The sequence below is a fragment of the Xenopus laevis genome, chromosome 6L, assembly GCF_017654675.1.
Source record: "Xenopus laevis strain J_2021 chromosome 6L, Xenopus_laevis_v10.1, whole genome shotgun sequence".
In the NCBI taxonomy this organism is placed as follows: domain Eukaryota; kingdom Metazoa; phylum Chordata; class Amphibia; order Anura; family Pipidae; genus Xenopus; species Xenopus laevis.
This window is the reverse complement of record NC_054381.1, coordinates 80,919,661-80,942,916: the sequence shown is the minus strand read 5'-3', so window position 1 is coordinate 80,942,916 and position 23,256 is coordinate 80,919,661. Positions and strand designations below refer to the sequence as shown.

The following is a 23,256-nucleotide window of genomic DNA, read 5'->3' as shown; positions in this document are numbered from 1 at the left end:
TCCATGATTTTACTTTCTTGGATGTACTCCATATAAGCACTCACCGGGATATCCCCACCCCTATCAGAAGGACCCTCCCCAAAGCTTTAAAAGCCACTCCCATCCCTCTTTGGTGTCTTTGTTACAAGCTATAAGACAACCATGGTCAAAGGGGTGGGAACTTAAGTACACATAGGAAAGCAAAATCACTGTAAGTATGGTACAATTTTCCCTTTTCCTTGGATGTACTCAATATCAGCACTCACCCGGACATAGCATGATTAATACCCAGTTGAGAGGGAACTAGGCTCTGACAGACTCCTGGATAATACTGCAATAACTTACTGTTGTGAAGGCCAGCAACTTGTCATACTATTTGTTCCATGTGCAGAACCCAGGCGACAGGCGACTTCTTATTGGATTAGCCACTATAAAATTCAACCTAGAGGAAGAGAGCAATGGACTATAATACTAAGGGGGGGGGGAATACTGCTAGGACCCAGTCCTAGACAAACAACTTACACAGAGTGACCCCAACCTGACCATCTCACATCCCTAGTGAGAGGTAGACAGTGCCTGCCAGATCCTAGGATTGACTTCCAGAATGAAGAGGCATACCAAGAACAGATGTAAAGAAACACCTCCTAAGAGTAAAAAGCATTACAACTGAAGATACCTGTTAGCAGAGCTGGGCCAACCCAGCCAGGCGCCCTAGGCAACCTGGCCGGGCACGGCGCCAGCTGAGTGCATGCTTAGGTGCGCTTGCGCGAAACTGTGCTCTGGTGAGAATGCTCGAAAGTGCGTGCGCACATGCGCAGGAACGCATTATTACAAAAAATATTCGTGGAAGTCGGGGCCTGACAATGGGGTAGGCGTCAGAGCAGGTACGTGCCTGGCGCCCCCCATCTTTGCACCCTAGGCACCAGGGCCGGAACTAGGGGTAGGCAGAAGAGGTACGTTCCTAGGGCGCAATCAAGTGGGGGCGCCAAGAACGTACCTCTTTCTTCAGCCTACCCCTTGTCCGGACCCTTTCTCTCCCACCGGCGCTCTCTTACCCCTTCACGAATAAAAATATTTCGGGCATGCGCAGTTTATGCCACAGTTCCTGACACACGCAGTTTCTGATGTGCACGCATGAGCACTTCCGGCTGTGCGTGCATGCGCATTTCTGGCCACACGCGCATGCGCACTCGAAGTCCGGCGCACAGAAGGCTGCCGGGTTGCCTTGGGCGCCCGGCTGTCTTGGCCCGCCCCTGCTAGGCACGTGCCTACTCTACCTACCCCTAATTCCAGCCCTGCCTCTTAGACCACAGCAGAGATATATGTTTCTATACATATTCAACCAAGAGAGACCTTTGAGATAACTTTAATGTGATATAGAGAGTGATATTAATTTTTTACATTTTTGCACGCTGCGTCTGCATCCGATAGTCGCGTCGTGACACATCAACAATACGACACGATCCGACAATAGCATTACTTACCTTATTTCCATTGCATCCGACGTGATGCCTGCATTTTTGCGCAGCGCGTCGGATTGCGGCTGAATCATTCGTGGAGTCCTGCCCTTAGAAGGGGTCAGCGACGCCCATTTGAAAGCTGCAAAGAGTCAGAACAAAAAAGGCAAATAACTATAATAGAACTAGAATAGGTAATGAAAACCGATGTTGCTGCGCACAGTGCGGCAATTTTTTGACCACGCCCATTTTTGTGCCCACACCCCTTAATTGCCATGTTCATTTTACAAAATTTGGCAGGTTTTTTTTTCAGTTATTACAGTTTTGCTAATGAAGGTGAATTGATCTTTAAGCTGTGAGTCTAACTTCTCCCAAGGGACTTGTTATCTTATATTGTTACAATTACTTATTTGCTTATCACAAAATTGTTACAGAATTATTTTATCTTCTGCTGTTCTGGGCTCTCTGCCAAAAGCCAATTAAGTTAGAAACGTTATTTCTTTTTCTGGCTGTTCAGTGCAGAGAAAACGGGTCTTTCCAGTACAAATGAGGGACTGGGGTTGAGCTGTCAAAAGAGGTACGTTCCCCCAAAAAATGGGACATTTGGGAGGTATGTATAAACTAAAAGGCATATGTCATCCCCAACTACTGTGGATCTGGCTCCCCCGTTAGGCATACCTCCCTTTCCGATGCCCTCAGAGAGACAAGGTCATAGTGAAACCTGCAATCAGAATAGTAATGTACCAGGACCTCAAAGAGCAACATATATGTCCACTTGAGGGAAAAAATTTATAGAATGGCAACTGCTTCAAACCCCATGTAAAGCCTCAGGCCCTATAAAACATACCAAATTAAATACAGCTCCAAAAGTCTAGTAATCTAAAGGTACTAGGTACAAGTCCTAGCCTCGCATCCAATACATATTGCAAGGGTTGCGCACATGCACCCTCAGAACTGCTCCGGCACTGAAGACATACGGGAGATTTTCAAATCTCCTGCACACAGGGGCAGATTTACATAGCGGGCACCCCTAGGCATGCTGACGTTCATCACCCCCCCATCCCCTCCCTTTTTATTTGGGAAAATGGTGAAAACTTTGTATCTCCTGCGCATCTCCAGTGTTTCTGAATAAATGCAGGTGTGGTTGGACAGCATGCTGCCCCCTAAAATCCTGCCACCCTAGGCCCAGGCCTAGTTTCCAGTGCTCATATTTGGATGCGGCTGGGCGGTATGCTGCCCCTGAAAATTTGCCACCCTAGGCCCTGGCCTAGGGCCTGAACTAGGGGTAGGCAGAAGAGGCACATGCCTAGGACACAATGGTGGGGGGGGATGATGCAAGGCATATACCTCATCTTTCTGTCTACCCTTATTCTGGTCCATGCGGGATCTGAGTCCCATGGGGGATGAGTCCCTCCACTGCTTGCTCATTTTGCCGAGGGTGCCCAGAGAGAGCCACATCCATCTTAGATTAGCATTGAGCAACCTTATTTATCAATCAAGTTGTATTTACAGTATTGGGAGGTGGCAAATTCTTCGGCTGCAAGAAGGTTGAACTTAATCAATTAGCTTAAAGAGATACTGACATCAGAAAATAACCTTTTTAATATATATCATAACATTGTCTTTAAATGCTATTTATAATTTTGCAATAAAAGTATTTGCCTGATACGTTTAAATTGCCTTTCTTACCACCCTGCTCCCCTATGAGGAGGCTGCCATATTTGTGCAGCAGGAGTCGTTAGCATTAGAAACTCTAACTGACAGGTAAAGAAGGGACAGTCAGGTTGGCAAAACAGTCAGGTTTAGGAACTTCAAGTAACAATTACTTACAAAAGCAGAACTATCAGCGAAAAACGATCAACATGACCTATAGGTAACTTTTTATGTAGATTAATATTTTGAAAAGAAAGTTTTTAGTGTCAGTATCACTTTAAAGTAAAACTATGCCCCCTAGTGGCCAATTTGTGATGAAACTGAAAGTCTCCTTAGTTTTACCAAGCAACAAACCTTTGGACAGATAATGACCCAGAGCTGGGATCAATGCTGGGATCAATGCTGTTTTACTCAGCATGTAAATATTTCGCCTGAAAATCCTGTGAGTGCCGCCATTCTTCACCTATATAATATATATATTATATAGGTGAAGAATGGCGGCACTCACAGGATTTTCAGGCGAAATAAAGAAAAACTTTTTATTTAACTCGACGTTTCGATCCCTCACAGGGATCTTTCTCAAGAGTATACAAACAGGCATGTTTGTATACTCTTGAGAAAGATCCCTGTGAGGGATCGAAACGTCGAGTTAAATAATACGTTTTTCTTTATTTCGCCTGAAAAACTTGTGAGTGCCGCCATTCTTCACCTATACATTTACCCTGCTGGCTCGGGCACCCAGGTACTCTATCCTGTAAATGGTGTGCACCTTTGGGACTGTAAATATATATATATATATATATATATATATATATATATATATATATATATTATATATGTGTGTGTGTGTGTGTGTGTGTGTATATAAATATATCTATATCTATATAACTATATCTATCTATCTATCTATATATATAAACAAGGCTATGGCATAAGGATGAATTATAGAGTAAGGCACACTATAGATGCTCATACTAACCTCTAAAAGTAGCTCCCACTGATATCTACAAATAATTACCCGTACCTAGAAATGTGAAACTTTAAGGGCATCGCCCTAAAAAGATTAAAAAGGAAGGAAGGAAAGGAACGGAAAGAAATAAATAATGAATATGTTTATTCAAGCAGGAAAGGGTTAATACCCTTTCCGCATGTACTGTATACAAAAGGTAGAAGAAAGCTCTAGCAGTCCAGTAAGGAGCTGGGACAGATGGGGGAGGGATTTAGTGCTGGAAAGGGCCAAGCTTGCACTGCTAGCAGCAGTCAGAAAGTGTGTGGTGTACTCTGGAGTCAGAACTCTGGCACGGAGCGGTGGGTGTTAATGTAAGGACACTTGCACTTTCACTCTGACCAATTGCCCCAGCCTGTCCTACCATACACAGAATCTTCCCTGGATTTTTAGCTCCGATCCACCTGGTTCCACGTGTCAGCAGCTGCTCGCTAAGGACTAACTACAGATGTGAACCGGTGAAACAAAGGCTTGGATGGAGGTGCCCTGCTGATTGTATGCTGTAACTCTAGAAATGGATTGACCCCCCCACCCGTGATAAAGGAGCCAACGATAGGTTCAGCACATAGTAGGACTAGAACACTCTCTAGTCTGAATTCAAAAGTACAATGGATCATTTCTACAGTGAGGTGAGTTCTTATAGTGTGGATGTACTTTGGATTCCTTGCTGGGAATGTGCCTTTTCCATTTCCCATGTGCCTTGACTTTCTACATGGAGCATAACTTTCTTGAAATGGTCCATTGCATAAAAACTGCTGGCAGTTCGTATGAATGAAGCAACTTTCAATGATCACATGGTAGGTGAGTGTTTGTGCCCAGTTTGTACCCAGTATCCTGTTTGGGGTTGGGTGCACACACTCCTGTCAGAGAGATGGTAAGTGCTGCATTCAGTGACTGGAGCATGTGTAAACTGTCACTACAAACATGTTGTGCACTTTTCTTGTGAGTATCCTGTAAATACAATTCCTGTTGCTTTTGACTTTCCTGCTTGTAATGGAAATACTTATGTATGTAAGGATTTTTGAGTGGGGCCCCTTCAACAGTTGTGGAACTAATAATTTCATCAAACAGCTTTAAGGCAATGTGAGAGTTGTAGTTTGACAACACCTGGAGGGCCACCAGTTAGACAGACAGCATTTGTTTTGCATTGTTTTCCAAATTGGTACAAACCATTACATACCACCACTTGCTTCTGCTTTAGTCATGCTACTTATTATTTGTATTTAGCAGTGGTTCAAGTAATAATTTGTAATGTTTTTGTATGGCTGTGCTTCCATCTGTAATAGCAATAACTGATTGCTCTTGTCTTGTGTAAATACACAAATATGCAAATATATTATGTACACAATAACACACAGGTTTGCTGTGTCCGAAACAAGTACATGGCACAATGCCTGATCTCACACAGAGAGGTCTGGTATTTCCTTTGAACAATGTTTGGATTTCCTGTGGGGGGTACCTTGGTGGCTGAAAGCTGCAAATGGGATCTGTTTCAGACCATGCAGTAAGATGATCCATGTTTAGCAAAAAAAAAAAACAATGGCTGGAAGAAAAGATGATTCCCCCCCCCCGATTGTTTAGTATCCTGCAAATGTCATGCTTTTCATGTAGTTACATCCCCATGAGTTAGTGAGGGTGCAGATTGTCATATATTCCATTGAACTTTGGAGCAAATAAGACTGGCCTGGTCTATCTAACGTGCATATGAATGTGTTTTTCACACAGCAGGCAAAGCATCTGCTCTTTACACTGTGACAGGCCGCAACTGCAACATGAGCCTTGGTGCCAGCATCACTACCTTTTTCTGATTCTGTACATAGTCTGTTGCTGCAGATACCTACCTATATGTTCTTAAAGGGATACTGTCATGGGAAAAATTATTTTTTTCAAAATGAATCTGTTAATAGTGCTGCTCCAGCAGAATTTGGGACAGCTGGGAAATTGACAATATGTCTAGCCCCATGTCAGATTTCAAAATTGAATATAAAAAAATCTGTTTGCTCTTTTGAGAAATGGATTTCAGTGCAGAATTCTGCTGGAGCAGCACTATTAACGGATTCATTTTGAAAAATCTTTTTTTACCATGACAGTATACCTTTAATATAACAGAGGGGCCCTGTGCCTGCAGTAAATTGACTCCCTGTTCAGACACACCACAAGAACTCTAGCACCAATCGCTTGCTGCAACTTAGTGACACAGAATTTGTGTTTTGATTGCTGTCGATGAGGCTGTTTATATTAATACCAATTGCAGTGGAGTCCCAATGAAATCTCTAAAATTGTTACAGATTTTTATGTTTTATGAGATTTTTAAGTGATGCCCCTCCCATAGATAAGGACGTTGCAGTTAGCATGCTCCCTTGTTTACTAAAGGGGGGGGGCTAAAAACAGCAAATCACTGCACAAGAGGTAGCCTTAAGGACAAGGTGTATATTATTATTATTATTAACATGTATTTATATAGCGCCAACATATTGCGTAGCACTGTAAAGTAAATGTGATAATACAACATGAATTACATATATAGAATATATGGAGTAACAAACATCACAATCAATACAGGTACAAAAAGGTGAGGAAGGCCCTATGCATAGGCATACAGTCTAAAGGGAAGGGAGTAATACACAAGGTGTGGGAGTGGGGAGTATATGGTATAAGGTGCAATTGTTAGGATTTCATTATACCTGCTATTGGCAGTGACAAGCTTAGATTGTAAGGCCAAATGTGCCTGCAAATTATATTTCTTCTACGTCCCTCCATGTCAGTACACATGGGGCATTGCCCCTCCCAGACCTGGAGGTAGGACCTATAACATAGCCAATCAAAATGAATCATGACCTATAAGACCACATGACTTCCTCCTCACCACAGTTATTTTTTGTCCTACTGGACAGGGAGGTAGGATCTCCCTCCTCACTTTTTATTTTTTGTTGAATTTTGAGAGAAATCAAACACAGTTTTTGTTTTTTGTTTTTCTTTTGTATTTTCTTTTTGTTTATTTATTTATTTATTTTTTACCTCTGTGTAGACACAGAGGGATGATTCCCAGGTAATGGAGAAGATTTTACCTGATGCCTCAAGACGCATAATCTGTAAATTATCGCTTGTTGGGAGGAAATGCAGGTGTGGGCATATCCATGGTCCTAGAACTGTGCTAAAATAGCCCCCCTGCTATATGCCAGCGAGGCACAAGATTCAATCTAGTGCTTTTTGGGAAGAGACACAGTTGTGGGCTTCCCACATTATTACCTGTAAGCCTTTTGTTTTTTCTTCTGTATTTTTATTTATTTATTTATGTATTTTTGCTTATTTTTTACCTCTGTGTGGACACAGAGGGATGATTCCCAGGTAATGGAGAAGAATTTACCTGATGCCTCAAGACGCATAATCTGTAAATTATCGCTTATTGGGAAGAAGTGCAGGTGTGGGCATACCCATGGTCCTAGCCCTGTGCTAAACAGCCCCCCTGCTATATGCCCAGCGAGGCACAAGATTCAATCTAGTGCTTTTTTGGGAACAGACACAGGTGTGGGCTTCCCACATTGTTACCTGTAAGCTTTTTGGACTCCCCTTTTCTTTTGAGTTATGTGAGACTTTACAGAACTCTACAGAACTTCTGCAAAAGGGCCGTGGGTATGCATATGGGCTAGTTATAACTGCCTGAAGCTGGTGAGTATGATTCTTCATTATCTACTGTGTGTAGTGCACTGGGAAGTCTGCATGCTAATTGGCTAATTATGTCCCTCAGCTGAGAGCTATTGGGGCTTTGGCTGGAGTTTCCATCCAGCTAATTAGTCACTATCTGATAAGGTGCAGGTGTGCCTTCGCCCCGTTGCTATTGCTTTTATATTTTAAGCCTTGTATGAGTGAACCTGCATCCTCTGTGCAGACACAGAAGTTATATTGGCTCATGTTACTAAGGCACCTCCAGGAAGGGCTAGAGGTTGCACTGGTCAAGCAATATGGCACCTCCTTCCTTCTTATGAGTCTCCTCTTAACAAGCAGTGTTCCACCTGGATATTCCTGCTGACAAGCCTGAGCTATCTGGTAAGGTGCCTGTGTTCCCCTGACTTCTTGTATTGTCTGAAGTCTTATGTTGTGAGCTGGCGTCCTCTGTGCAAAATACAGTATTGGCTCTTGCTACACTTTAAGTACTGGCTGGTGAATCCCTCTGCCTAAGCAGTGAGGTACCTGAATCCAGAGATTTTGATTTCTCAGTTTCCATTGTGTATTTGAAACATTAATTTCACTGGGAAGTCTGCATGTTAATATGCTTAATATGTCCCTCAGCTGAAAGCTATCAGGGCTTTGGCTGGAGTTTCCATCAAGCTAACTAGTCACTATCTGGTAAGGTGCAGGTGTTCCTTTGGCCCCTTTGCTATTGCTGTTTAATATTTTAAGTTTTGTATGGGTGAACCTGCATCCTCTTGGCTGACACAGTGGTTATATTGGCTCATGTGCTCAAGCAGTATGGCACCTCCTTCCTTTCTTATGAGTCTGCTCTTAACAAGCAGTGTTCCACTGGACTGGATATTCCTGCTGACAAGTCTGAGCTATCTGGTAAGCTGCCTGTGTTCCTTCTTATATTATATGAAGTTGTATGTTGTGAGCTGGAGTCCTCTGAGCAAAATGCAGTTACACAAGGTACTAAGTCTGCATGTTAATAAGCTAATTATGTCCCTCAGCTGAGAGCTATCCGTGTTCTATCTGAAGTTTCCAACCTGCAGACTTTTCATTGCTATCAGGTAATGTGCAGATACTCCTCAGTTTGCTACTGTTGTTTCTATTGTCCTCTGTGCAGACACAGAGGTTATATTTGCCTTTTATTACACTGGGTGCTTGCAGGGTTGGCTGGAGGCTTGCACTGCTGAAGCAGTATGGTAGCCCCTTCCTTACATTGAGTCTGCTCAGTGCTGTAACTTGATGTCATTGGGCCCCACAGCAAATTCATTTTAGGGCCCCTAACATATCCAGAGGTTGTGCTTTTTTACCAATACGTATTGAAATTGCTCTTTATTTGGGCCTCATGGGTCCCTATACCTTTAGGGCCCACCTGCAGCCGCAGGGTCTGCTTCCTCTTTAGTTACGCCCCTGAGTCTGCTCCTTAGAAGCAGTCTGCCACCAAGGATCTGTCTGGATTATTCCTACTGTCTAGCGCATATTATCTGGTTAGGTGCCTGTATTCCTCTGACTTCTTGTATAGTTGTCATCTGAGGTCTTAGGTTTGTGAGCCCGAGTTCTCTGCGCAGACACAGTAGGCAAGTGTGCTCTTATTACACCTGGTATTTCCAGGACCGGCTAGGGGTTTGTTCGGCTGTAGCAGCATTGTACCCTATTTTTTCCTATGATGTTTCCACACTTAACAGGCAGTGTTCCGAGTTATATGGTGTCTTTTTGTGTGATGTAGGCCTTCTCTTAGATATTCTATTCCCATCTGGTGGCTTTTGTTGGGAGCTCAGTTGTAGTTATACTACATCTACTGAGTTTTTGTGACTGTAGGTTTCCCTTCTTTAATTGTTGGTAGATTAAAGGGCACTTACTGTTATGTCTATTGGCACCTTAACATGCTTGAAGCCAACTTGTAGTCTATGGCCCTTTGTGTGGCCTCTGGCTTTCATTATGGCCCTTGGCTTGGGTTAGAGCCCTTGTTTTGGTCCATGGCTTTTTACCATGGTCCTCGGCTCCTGGGTCTGCTGGCCTTTTACAAGGGCCCTTGTTCTGCTGGCCTGTTGCATGAGCCTTTGGCTCATGTGGTCTTTTACCCTTGGCACATTTGTTTGGTTGTCCTTTTACCTGGGTTATTATGGCTGCGGGCCTGTTCTCATGGCCCTTAACTTAGGTGCTTGCTTGCCTTTTACCAGGGTTCTTGGGCTGTTGGCCTTTTCTGTGGCCCCTGGCTAAGGTGGCCGCTAGTTTTTATTATAGTCCTTGTGGGCTTGTGGCTGCCAGTCTTGGCTGTGACCTATGGTGCATAGGTCACCAGCCAGGCTGTGGCGGCTGATAGGCATGGTTACTATTCTTGCTGTGGCCCTTGGTGGGCATGTCTGTTTGCCTTGCGGCAATCCTTGGCAGGACAACAGCCATTGGTTTTGTCTTGTCTGCAATCCTTGCAGGTATGGTTCTGGTTACACCAGCAGTAGGCATGATTGACTATTTGGTTGGATCTAGCATGGGTTGTACCATCAGCTGGTGTTTGCTCTGAGTTTCACAGCCCATAGCTAATTTTGTTGCTGATTGGTATTCAGCAGCTGATGTTGGTCATATGTTGGCTTACAGCTAACCTTTTCTTCTGCCTTACATGCATTGTTTTTGGTCTTGTATGCCACTGCTTATTATCAATAAGGCTGGCTTGTGGACCAGGGTTTTGCAAGTTCAACAACTGACGTGCTCCGTTGTTGCATGTATGGAAATTGACTTTTGTGTCAGGTGCCAGTGCAGTTGGTTACCTTGTCCCTAAGGGTGGCATTAACAATAGCTGGCTTATTTACTATTGCTTGTGTATTCGAATTCCACTCTGGTTTTTTGCAAACACTTCAGCTGACGGGCATCTTGGCCTGCTAGTGTGACAATGGCCTTGCACATCTATGTTGGAATACATAATAGCTGGCTGGTCCACCACTGGTTGCATGTATGGTGGCTGGCTCTCTGCCAGTGGATTGTGCATCATTGCTGGTTGGTACCAGTTTTTGTAGGCTATAAGCTCCTATTGCTGTTTGACCATATTTAAGTGGTATGTATAATTGATCTCTTGTGATATCTTTTGACATATTTTTTTGCCCTGTATTATGTATGTACATTCTTTTCTTTTTAAATATATCTAAATATGACTATTCAAATACCACCTGGTCTTGCTGTTTATTTGGTGTGCAGGCCCTTATTTGGTGTGCAGGCCCTTTTTGGTTAACATTGTTCTGTGTTTGGCCTTATATGGGGGCTTTGTAAGGGCTTTGTTTGCACCCATATGCTAACTATATTGTATATATCTTATACTAGAGTGCCCTCCATTTGAAAATATTTTCTATAAGCTTCTGGCATGCCTGATTTTGGATTGTGATCCCAGCTGTTGGCTGGTTCAGTAGCTTCTATGTATGGTCACAGGTTTGGTTCAGTTTTTGCATAAACTGTAGCATTGTGCAGCTTGAGCTGTAGTGGCCTCTGCTTTTGTGGGTGTTTTCTAGAACTGTAATTGGCTTGGGTCCCATTGCTTGCTTGTGTAGCAGTTGGCTGGGGCAACAGCATAGCTTACTGGTAGATGGCTTTAAGTCACATTGGTTGGTTCAGCAGCTTATCCTTGTGCTGTTGTATACCCAGTTTAGATTTGGTGGTTGGTGGAGCTACTGGGCTGTACCAGCATGGCTCTACAATGGTTACAATGATATGCTGATTTATGATAACCCAGAGTTGGTGTTCATTTAGTTAAGTCTTCATTAGGTATTATTAGCCTGGAGTTAGTGGATCTTGGACTGATCTCTGGTGTAGAGGTGACTCCGGTCAGCACTGGTTTGAGCTGCTTCCATTAAGATGCAGGACCAGGCTAATGTGGGCCAAGTCTTTTTAGGGCCACTTGCTATTGCTGAGGATCGTGTATTTCTCCAGCACTGGTGATAGATGCATTCAAGTTGTGTTTAGTTTCTGATCTAATTGATTTCCTGGTGGTTTCTAGGGTGTTTTAGTTCTGAGATGGCTATTGCCATCATTCTGGTTTTGTCCTAAGGCACCTTTTTTGTTTTAACAGTTGCAGGATTTTTGTTCTTTCCCAGGTGGGGTTTTGTCAGATAACCATATTGCAGGTATCCCTCTAGTCACTGAGGGAACCTTTTTAAACAGAATATGTTTATTCTTAATCTGCAATGCTTGATCCTCAAGTACCGGTCTCTGTAATTTTGTGGTTGATTTTGTAGCTCTTGTTAATCGTTTACCATGTCCTAGGACATGTTCTTGTGCCTTTTATCTACCCTTTTCAGGAGATATACATTTTATCAGCTCCCCTGTTGGATGGATGTGATGCTGGCCTTTTCTCAGGGCCTCCTTAGCATCAGTTTGGTTTTTGCATTATGTTGGTTATTCCCACCCCTTGTTTTCGGTGCATGGCTTGGTAGATCCCATGTGTACTGACATGGAGGGACGTAGAAGAAATAGAGAATTTTACTTACCTACTTGACGTAAATTCCTTTTCTTCTAGTCCCGACATGTCAGTACAGGGTTTCCCATCCCAATTATTTATTTTGGTTACTGTACTGCTATGGCAAAAGTATAACTGTGGTGAGGAGGAAGACATGTGGTCTTATAGGTCATGATTCATTTTGATTGGCTATGTTATAGGTCCTACCTCCAGGTCTGGGAGGGGCAATGCCCCATGTGTACTGACATGTCGGGACTAGAAGAAAAGGAATTTACGTCAAGTAGGTAAGTAAAATTCTCTATTTATGTAGCAGGTTGTAGACTACTTAAAATAAGTTAATTAAGGAAGACTCTTAAGCTGACCATAGATGCAAAGATCCGATCGTACAAATCATCGTATGATCGGACTTTCCCATCTCCCAACCCGCCACTAACCATTCAGATCAAAGTCTTACCAGTCAGATTAGTTAAAGAACAGATCAGCAATGTTCTGCCCCTGACAGCAATCGTACAATATCTATGTCCAACCAAAGCTAGTGACAGTCTCCCACTGAAAATCGTACGATCGGCAATACACGCAGAAATTTTCTAACCTGTTCGATCGACCAAACGACCGATCTCCGCCGGACGAAAAATGTCGGGACTCTCCACACACGTTCCGAAAATCGTACGAATCCTCGATTCAGATCAGATCTTTGCGTCTATGGCCAGCTTTATAAGAAGGCAAGTTGAAACCTTTCCCACTTGTATTACAACTCTCTGCATCCTACTGACAGCTGGGGTAAGGGTGTTACATTTTTAAGTTATTTTGTTATATTAGATAGCTATCCAGGTGAGGCCTAGGAGCCAGATATGTCCTTCAAAAGCATTATATGACATCAGCCTATGGTCTTCTACAGTTTATTGAGCTGTCTCTCCCAGGCCCCTTAGGCACAATTGCTAGGGCCTGCAAAGCAACCGTTGAATACTCAATAGCTCCTTTTTTGCAGGTATGGAATAGCATATATAATAAGTCAAGGTGATGGCTCACCTGGGTTGCCTGAGAGTTGTGGGTTGGACCATAAATAATTATATATCCATTGCTAAGAACGGTCAAGTTTAAAATATTCTATATTTTTGCATTTATGTATACTGAATATACATGAAGCACAAGTGAGAGTTGCCATAATGGTTGTCAATACCGGAGTCTGATGTCCCCTCCTGTAAAACGTTTCACTAGAACAATGACAGTGGCACTGATACTATAGAACTGCACTAGGAATAACATTTGTTACAGTGCACTTATGTTGGTGCCAAACTCTGATGTGGTCTCTTTATATTATTACTTTGATTTGGGTTTGCATTTGTTTGCTCAGTGTGGGACTGACTACTCATTTATATATAACTTCTAAGAGTGTTTTTTTTTCTAGATCCCACCTATGGTCATAAAAAAACTGTTGTGATGAGCAATGCAAATACAAGCAGCTTTGTTTCCAGATCAAAGGACAAAAACTGGCTAGTTTAGCAATATTTGTTATTTTGCACTTTTATTTCCAAGAGTTTCTTTCTTGGAACCAAGAATGGGAATCATGCAATGGTTCAGGATGTAGAAATTCAGTAGTCATCAATTTCTTTATACAAAGCTGTATAGGATAGACACATAATAGTGTTAATTCTCCATTTATAGACTTATAGTGCTAAAAATTGCTAATAACGCAGAAGGTTTTCCAGATTTGTTATCCAAGACTTTTATAGCTTAGCTTATCTAATAGAGACGAGGACAATCGGACAGATCTTAGTTGGCCAAACAGATATTGGACTATCTTTCTTTCTTGCATTTTAGGGGTGGCTGATGACTGATAAAAAGGGTGGTCCTTGCATTTTAGGGATGGCCGCTATTCTATATTTCCTTAATTTGGATCTTCAAATCTACTAAAAAATCATTTAAACATTAAATAAACCCAATATAATTGTTTTGCTTCCAATAAGGATTGATTATGTCTTATGCCTTTAAAAAGCCCGCAACTGGCGGGTGAAATGTGCATCAGGGCACTTTTTAGCAAACGGTTAGGCCGGACTACTGGTAAGGACATAGTAGGGCAAACTTTTCTCACGGATCGGGAGGGAACTCGCTGTGGGTGAAGGGGTTGGATTTTGGATCCGAGGGCCAGCATTAATAGCAAATCTAGGCTTTGATGTGCCTGAGGCACACTGTACTCTACCGAACATTGTGTTACGATAATGGATTTGGGTCACCGGCACAAACTACACAAGTACGCCTATTTAACCACTCTATGGAGGGATTTCGAAGTGGGTGAAGATGTTGGCACTGTGAGTGGTATCCTCTGGGTGACTCTGCCAGCGACTACACTTTATAACTGTGGCATATTGAATATGCTAAATGATGATTGATTATTATGGTACATAGGTGCAACAACACATAACCAATTGAACCCACCTATTTGCAGCCTCCTGCTGCAAACCGATATTTTAAAGTTGCACACTGGACATTAGTTTTAACGTTGTATTAAAAGTTATGTTTTAATTTAATCATTTCGCATGAGCTTCGGATATTATGGATGGGATGGTGCAATTATATGAATCAGCTCTTTCGCTTCTTTTTGCTGATACTTTTTTTGATTATATCTTAGTTGGGATAAAATAAAAGGTACTGTTTTGTTATTACAGAGAAAAAGGAAATAATTTAAAAATGTTTTAATTAAAATGGAGTCTATGGGGACTTTCTGTAATTGGGAGATTTCTGGATAATGACTTTCATACCTGTATAACTTTGATTTTGGTTTGCATATGTTGGCTCAGTGTGAGACGGATTGAAGTTAAGAAGACCGCCAACATCCCACATACAGTATAATGTTTGTGTAGCTGCCATTAAGTACTGCATTCCTGCAAAATCCTTAGGCTAAATGAGCCCTGCTTTCAGTTAAATTTATACAGAATGCTTGTGTTTATCTAGTTAGCTATCTCTTTTATGGAAATGTATCACCTGGCTGCTGTTTGCTCACTATGCAGGTGAGAGCAGTCCATGCTGTTATTTTAATGCATTGCAAGCAACTTTTGTATGTAGGTCAAAAAGCATATTTGTTCAAAAGAAACGGTTGAATCAAAGAATCACCTTGCTGTTTTTTTCAAACACGTTGACTTTAAAGTATTAGTAATAATTAACTCATTGGTGTGATGTTGAGCAATGGAGCATGCCGCCTGCTTGTAGTCTGTCAAACTTAGCCTGTTGGTTCTTGCTTTTATTTAAAAACTCTGACATCACATATTACCAATGCAAATCATCCAGCTGCTACCTGTACTACACATCTCACTTTCACACCGGGAAATGCTAGAGGGACACATTCTTGCTTTATTGCTTAAAGCTCTGCTCTTTGTTGATCCTCTTAATGTTCACCAGTTAAACATCATTCTTTACAGCCCAGGGTTTTTTTACCTGCATTTTTAATGTGGTGAATTAAACATAACACAGGTGCCTAGCCACTAAAAGGCTAGAATGGCAATGGCTGTGTTACATCGAGTTTTTTTTCTTTTTATACATAGTAGATGAGTTTGAAAAAAAGACACATATCCAACTTCAACCTTTTTGTCTAAATGAAACTTGTGAATCTGCTAGTTGATCAAGAGGAAACAATAAATATTTTAATAAGTAGGCTGTCTTCATACATTGCTGTGTGTTCTACTTAAGCAGCATTGCTACATTTCCTATCTTCATAAGCAACTAATGAGCTACTTAAAATGTAAGGCCTGGTCTGATTAAAAAAGTTTTATTACACAGCTATTGTTTAGTCAATAGACATGTCATCAGCAGGTGCTATACAGATATATTTATTTTTTCATTTATTGTTTTTATTTATATGCTATCCTCAGTGCACTATTAATTTTGTCTACTTCACCCACCATAAAAAAAGTAATTTTTACACAGTAGCTAGTATTTGATAAATACGGTTCTGAAAATCCCAAAGGAATGAATAGAATTTGAGTGAGTAGTTATTTATTAAGCTCCAAACTAACATTTTGATAAATCTGCCTCTTAGACTCATACACAGCTGGGTTACACTTACCCTTTCTACCCAATATTAAAAATACTGGGTAATGGGCTATTATTATTTGCTTATGGCAAGCTTCATTACTGCCTTATTTTTGCTCAAATGAAATATCCTTAATGTTTTTTTGTCAGCCATTTTATAGTGAGTTGTGAATCAGAACACACTATAGTTTTTAAATAAATCCTGTACCTATGCAGATGTATGTTGCTTTTCCTCCTTGTTTCTGCCCCTAACCCACCCTTGCCTATGATCCAAGCCATACATAGCACTAATAGCACTAACCATAAATAAACATACAGGACTTGCCTCTTCTTTCCTCTTTCTTCTTTTTGAGAATTATACCAATTATACCTCTAAGGGTAAGGTCACACCTGGGGATTCCTTGTGAGGCAACTTGCGCTGCGAGTGCCATGCTGCAGGCGATTTCTCATTCTAGCAGGGGGAAGCCGTTCATTGAGATTAGTCGATCCAAAGAAGAGGCGATTAGTCGCTGAGCGACTAAAGCTCCCCGAATCTCCAGGTGTGACCATAGCCAAATCAGAAGTTGTTTCTCTTAACTTCTTGAGTGCCAAAAGACTTTGGTTTACGTTTTAATCAAGTAGAAACAGCTACTAAAAACAATATTGTATAAACAGATAATTGTTGAAGAAAAAAGTTAAAGAGGTAGCTAATATTCACACCACATATTGTTTTTACATAGTACACCACAAATAATAACTTTCCATACAGCAAAAAAAAAGGAAAACAATTGTGGCACACTGTGAAAACCTATGAATACCACCCCCTCTGAGTTCCTTAATCCACTTTTGAGCGTGCATTAATGTGCGTATTCCTTGATATTCAGCCTTGTTTTGCTAAGAACATAGTAACATAGTAACATAGTAAGTAAGGTTGAAAAAAGACACACGTCCATCGAGTTCAACCTTTTTTTTTTAATAACTACCTATCTGCCAGTTGAAGAAAATAGTGTATTTCCTGGCCACTCTCCATATCAGCATTACAACCGGGGAGCTCCTCCCATCCCCGCCCATAGACCAGAAACGTCCCTCCCTCTAAATCTTTAAATCCCCTCTGGAGACCACCTTACCTTGTCTTTTTTCTTTCTGTCCTTGCTGACCGGAGGTTCCTCCTAGTTTGTTAAAGATCTCCTGGGCAAGTTTAGAACTTCCTGAGGTGGAATGGCATGAGTGTTTCATCTTCCTCCCTTCCTTGTTATGGCTGGGACAGATACAGAGACTATCCCTCCTTGGGATTTTTTTTCTGTCTTTAGAGGCTATGTCAGGGAGGTAACCCTTTTAGGTAGCCTATGACATTCGAGTCCTTTCTTTTCCTATTAAGCAATAAGGGTTTCTTTTTTTTTTGGGATTCTCCCTCTCCTCCCCCTTCGCCACCCACAAGCCTTCCATACTCATACATACTGTCTTTTGCGCAGCCCTTCAGTAAAGGAGGGATCTGTTCCGTGCGCTGCCTCATTCAGTCCGTTTCCCCTTGTTTCAGCGTTCAGTGCCTGCAGAGGGATGGTGGCGGCCATCTTGGTTGTGGGAAACCAGCGGTCAGTTTCCTGTCGCTCTGCAGGAGGCGGCCATTTTACTTTTGGCCAATAAACCCTACCCGACTTCCCCTTCCTCTTCTTGCTTCGCGCACGTTTTAAAAACCTGTGTTACCAAGCGTTCATGCTGCCAGTTCCAATCTGCTCCAGTTCCACTAAGGTTCGAGTCTTTTTTCTTGGTGACACAGTACAGGTAAGATGAGCAGGGAAAAGCTCTCTAAGCAGGGATTTTTAAATAGCTTGTCTTGAGTTATTTCATAAGCCTTCTATGCTGTTCTTATAGGCCCTTCTGCAGGGTTATTTTCATCATGGACTCCTCTGCCTCAGGTGCCTCTGCCCTACAAGCTAGGTAGGTCCCTCCATTTTTAAATTTTTCTTTTCTCTTTTCTTATTCTGTCTCTCTCTCTATTCTCACTAAAGGCATTTTGTGTCTTGCAGCTTGCCTGATGTTTCCTCAAGAAAACGTAAAGTCAAAGCTTCCAATCTAACTTCCTTGGAATGCATGGGTTGTTTTAGCACTCCTCTAGAAGGCAAAAAATTTTGCAAAACCTGCTGGAGGGATTTTTGCTGTTCAGCTTCTTCTTCTTTTCCTACTCTGGCCCCTGAAAATGAGGAAAGTCAAGGGTTGACTTCTAAAACTGGGAATACTGGTAATACAGCAGAAGATTCTTCGGATGAGGAATTTTTATCACCCGAACATCTTTCAGATTCTTTATTGGATTCTGAGGAAGAGGCTGATGGTTCCCAGGATACTTTTGATCTGGCATTGGTCGCTCCGCTCATAAAAGCAGTTAAGCAAACCTTGGGGGTGGAAGAAGAATTGTCAGGCTCTACTGCTTGTAAAGTTTTGCCCTCTTCTTCTTCAAACAGACACGTTTTTCCTCTCTTTCAAGAGGTTTCCGACCTCATCAAAGCCGAATGGCAGAAGGCGGCAAAAAAGGTGTCTTTTGTGTCTCAGGGAACCAGGTTCGCCAAAATGTACCCTTTCAAAGACCCAGAGGTCAAAGACTGGGTTACGGCCCCTGCAGTAGATCCAGCAGTCATTCACCTGGCTAAGAAAACCACCCTGCCAATCGATGACAGCTCTGCTCTTCGGGACCCCATGGATAGGCGAGCAGACTCAGATCTCAAAAAAGGTTTCTTGGTATCAGGAGCTGCATGCAAACCAGCGGTAGCTCTTATTTCGGTAGCTAAAGCCATGTCGTTCTGGATAGAGGGAATCGATAAAGCCGTGTCTGATGGAGTAGACAAAAAAGAGATCTCCTCTAGCCTGTCCGAACTAAAGCTGGCCACTGGATTTATTTCAGAGGGAGCAGTGGATCTCACCAGACTGGCATCCAGATCCATGGCCATTTCTGTAGCCGCTAGACGAGCTCTCTGGCTCAGATCCTGGTCAGCAGATGTGTCTTCCAAGATGAGCATTTGCACCTTGCCCTTTGAGGGTTTGCATCTTTTTGGACCTAAATTAGACGATGTTATTACAAAAGCCTCGGGGGGAAAAAGCCTTTTCTTACCTCAAGAGAGGAAAAAGAATTACAACCCCAGATTTTCTCATCTTCCATTTTTCGTGGCTCAGGGAGAACAGGAAATGGCCGTCAGGTCTCCAGACCAGGAAATGAGAGTCAAAAACCCTTTGCATGGAAGAAGGGACAAGCAACCTTCAGAGGAGACAGATCTAAGGTCTCCCAGTTTGCCAAAAGACCCTCCTGACTATCCGTCCTCCAGAGAAAAAGTAGGAGCCAGGCTAGCGGATTTTTTGGAGGTTTGGCGCGCCACTATTGCAGACCAGTGGGTACTAGATATCCTACGAAGAGGCTATTTTCTGGGATTCATTTCCATTCCAACAGAAGACCATTTCACCATTTCTTCATACCCCAAAAAAGGGGAAAAAAGAAGAGCCTTAGACCATCATTTACAATGGCTAGTAGAAGAGAAAGTCATCTCTCCAGTCCCACAAGCGGAAAGGAAAAAAGGATTCTATTCAGTACTTTTTTTGGTAAAAAAGAATTCAGGGGGATGGAGACCCATATTGGATCTAAAACAAGTTCATGAGCATCCAAAAGTTCAAAATGGAATCCATTTTTTCTATCATTGCTGCAGTTTTTCCAGGAGACTGGCTTCTTTCCATCGACCTAAGAGACGCATACCTGCATATTCCGGTAGCATCCTCACATCAAAGGTTCCTGCGCTTCGCCATTGGGGGAAGACATTTCCAATTTCAATGCCTGCCTTTCGGTCTAGCCACCGCTCCCAGGGTTTTCTCAAAGATTTTAGTCACCTTAATCGCAGCACTCAGGCTAAAAGGAATTTCCATATGGCATTATTTGGACGACATTCTCCTGTCCTCCAAAAAACCAAGAAGATCTGCTCAATTCTCGAGATCAAGTCCTAAACTTCCTCATTTCTCATGGGTGGCTGATCAATGCAGAAAAGAGTCAATTAGTTCCATCTCAGTCCCTAACCTATCTAGGAGCCTGGTTCAACACACGGGAGAATTCAGTCTCACTTCCACCTCAGAAGATGACAGTAATCATCGAGCTTGCTTCTCGTTTTATGACAATGAGTCAGGCCACAGCCAGGGACCTGATGTCCTTGGGCTCTATGGCATCAACAATTCCGGTCACTCAATGGGCATGGTGGCATATGAGACCAACACAACATCTGTTCCTGGACCAATGGGACAGGAAACAAAAAAACTGGGAACAGTTAATCAATTTACCATTTCATTTCAAGGAATCTCTCCTCTGGTGGACCTTGGAGGAGAATTTGAGGAGAGGTTTTCTGTTATCTCAACCTCGATGGAAGATCTTAACCACCGATGCATCAACCTGGGGCTGGGGAGCCCGGCTTGAAGCGAGATGGGTACAGGGAAAATGGCCTTCACGTCAGATTGGAGTCCCCTCGAATATCCTGGAAATAAGAGCAGTAAAATTAGCTCTGTTTGCCTTTGCCAAAGTTCTAAAGGGGTCCTCGGTCAAGATCTTAATAGACAATACTACAGCAGTAGCTTATGTAAAGAGACAAGGGGGCACCAAGAGCAAGTCCTTACTCCAGGAAGTTCAACCCATCCTTCAGTGGGCAGAGAAGAACCTGGTTTTACTAACTGCGGAGCATCTCCCAGGGAAGAGCAACATAGAAGCAGACTTTCTAAGTCGGAACTGCATGTCAAGTCACGAGTGGTCAGTGTCGGACTGGGCCGGCGGGACACCGGGAAAAAACCCGGTGGGCCCCGGGCTCTAGTGGGCACCGCCGGCCCAGATCCGCTATTTAGTTTGGCTGCGCGACCCCACTTTGTCGGGGGTCGCGGTAGAATAGAGGATCTGCGCATGCGCACAAAGGTATTGCAGCGCGCGTGCGCACAAACGCGGCGCCGCGCGCATGCGCACTGCTCCGCTGAAGCACGCCGGAGAGGCAGCGGGGCCGGAGCTGGGCCCTGGGGCAATAGCCCCGGTGGGCCCGAAGCCCCCCAGTCCGACCCTGCGAGTGGTCCTTGAATCAGGAGGTCTTTCAGACTCTGGTAGTAAAATGGGGCCTTCCAGAGATCGATCTCATGGCATCACATCTCAATGCAAAACGTCCAATGTTTTTTTTCAAGAAAATTTTACCCAACGGCCCAGGGCTCAGATGCCCTGATTCAGAACTGGTCCTTCAACCTAGCCTATGCCTTCCCACCATTTCCTCTTATCCTGAGGACTCTCCAGAAGGTAGTCCAAGAGAGAATCGAATTGATCCTGATCGCACCAATCTGGCCACGCAGGCCATGGTACCCACTGTTACTGAAACTATCAGTAGCTGCTCCATGGTCCCTTCCCAAAAGGAGGGATCTGTTGAACCAGGGACCCATTCTTCACCCAAATCCAGCAGCCTTATCCCTTCGGGCCTGGAGATTGAGCGCAAGAGACTGGAAAATTTAGATCTTCCACGAGGAGTTGTAGACACTCTACTAAAGGCAAGAAAACCTTCCACATCATCCTCATATAATAGGATCTGGGAAAGATTCCAGTTGTGGTGCATCCAAAATGGTTTTCCAGGGGAAGAATTATCACTCCCTCACGTCCTAGGTTTCCTCCAATCCAGTCTAGAAAAAGGTCTACAGTACAGAACCCTAAGATCTCATACCGCAGCCATTTCAGCTATCTCAGGGACATCCTGGGCTGGGGATCCAACAGTACAGAGATTTTTCAAAGCCATTCTAAAAATCAGGCCTCCTAGGGTAAAAACGCTACCTACTTGGAGTCTTCCATTAGTCCTAGGTGCCTTATCCTTACCACCCTTTGAACCATTGGAGTCAGTTTCTTTTTGGCTTCTTACGCTCAAGACCTTATTCCTGTTGGCCATAGCTTCGGCAAGCAGAGTTGGAGAATTACAGGCTCTCTCCTGTGCTCAGGATCACATCTCATTCCTGCATAATAAGGTTATCTTAAAGCCGGTTAAATCCTTCCTTCCTAAAGTTGTATCAACCTTTCACTTGAAAAAAGAGCTCACTCTTCCCATTTTTCCGGAGGATATCCAAGGGCATAAGGAGCTAGAGAAAATTGATCCAGTACGATGTCTCAAGCGTTACCTGGAGGTCTCAGGTCCTTTTAGAAAAACCGACAGACTATTTGTAGTCCCAGCAGGAGGTAGGAAGGGACAAGCTGCTGCCTCTTCAACCATCAGCAGGTGGATTACCCTCTGCATTTCCAAGGCCTACCAAGCTCAGGGCAAGCTAGCTCCAGAGGGTCTGACGGCTCACTCGACCAGGGCAATCTCTTCTTCTTGGGCAGCCTTAGCAGATGTGCCAGCAGCACAGATATCTGAAGTCGCCTCATGGTCTTCGACTCGAACCTTCATCAAACATTACAGTTTGGATTTGTCCTCTTCAAGTAACCATGCCTTTGCAACAGGAGCACACCTGGCTTTCTCTAGTTATTAAAAAGAATTTTGCAGCATTATTGGTTGTGTTTTTTTTCCCACCCTGAGGGAATGTATGGCTCAGTATATCCGGTTGTAATGCTGAAATGGAGTGGCCAGGAAAGTGGAGAATTCCTATCATACTTACCGTAATTCTCTTTTCCTGGCCACTCTCCATATCAGCATTTCCCCCCCAGTCAAGTACAGATGCTTGGTATTAGACAAGGTAGGTGGTCTCCAGAGGGGATTTAAATATTTAGAGGGAGGGACGTTTCTGGTCTATGGGCGGTTGTAATGCTGATATGAAGAGTGGCCAGGAAAAGAGAATTACGGTAAGTATGATAGGAATTCTCCACTTTTTCGCTGTGTTTGTGTAACAAACAATCTGTCAAATGCCAGTGAAGAAAATGTCTCCGTCTGCCATTAGCCTTGCAGTAGAAATTTTAGATATGCACTTGTGTTTGTTCACCCTATTTTTGAAACTTAGGGTATAGTATAGTGAATAAAACAGAGCATGTTTTAGTATGTTATAGTCTACATGTTTTTCTTCAC

The 23,256-nt window shown here is 43.0% G+C and overlaps 1 protein-coding gene across 2 annotated transcripts in view; it reads left to right on the top strand.

The window, feature by feature from the left end:
• The first annotated feature begins 4,288 nt into the window (after positions 1-4,288).
• Positions 4,289-23,256, top strand: part of LOC108719082 (unconventional myosin-X) — a 185,172-nt gene continuing 166,204 nt past the window's right edge. Inside the window, exon 1 of one of the 2 annotated variants that reach the window (XM_018267699.2) lies at positions 4,289-4,724. In XM_018267699.2, coding sequence (XP_018123188.1) covers positions 4,704-4,724 — 21 coding nt within the window. In that variant the 5' untranslated portion in view covers positions 4,289-4,703. The remainder of the gene's footprint in view (positions 4,725-23,256) is intronic. The other variant, XM_018267695.2, reaches the window with a different exon arrangement.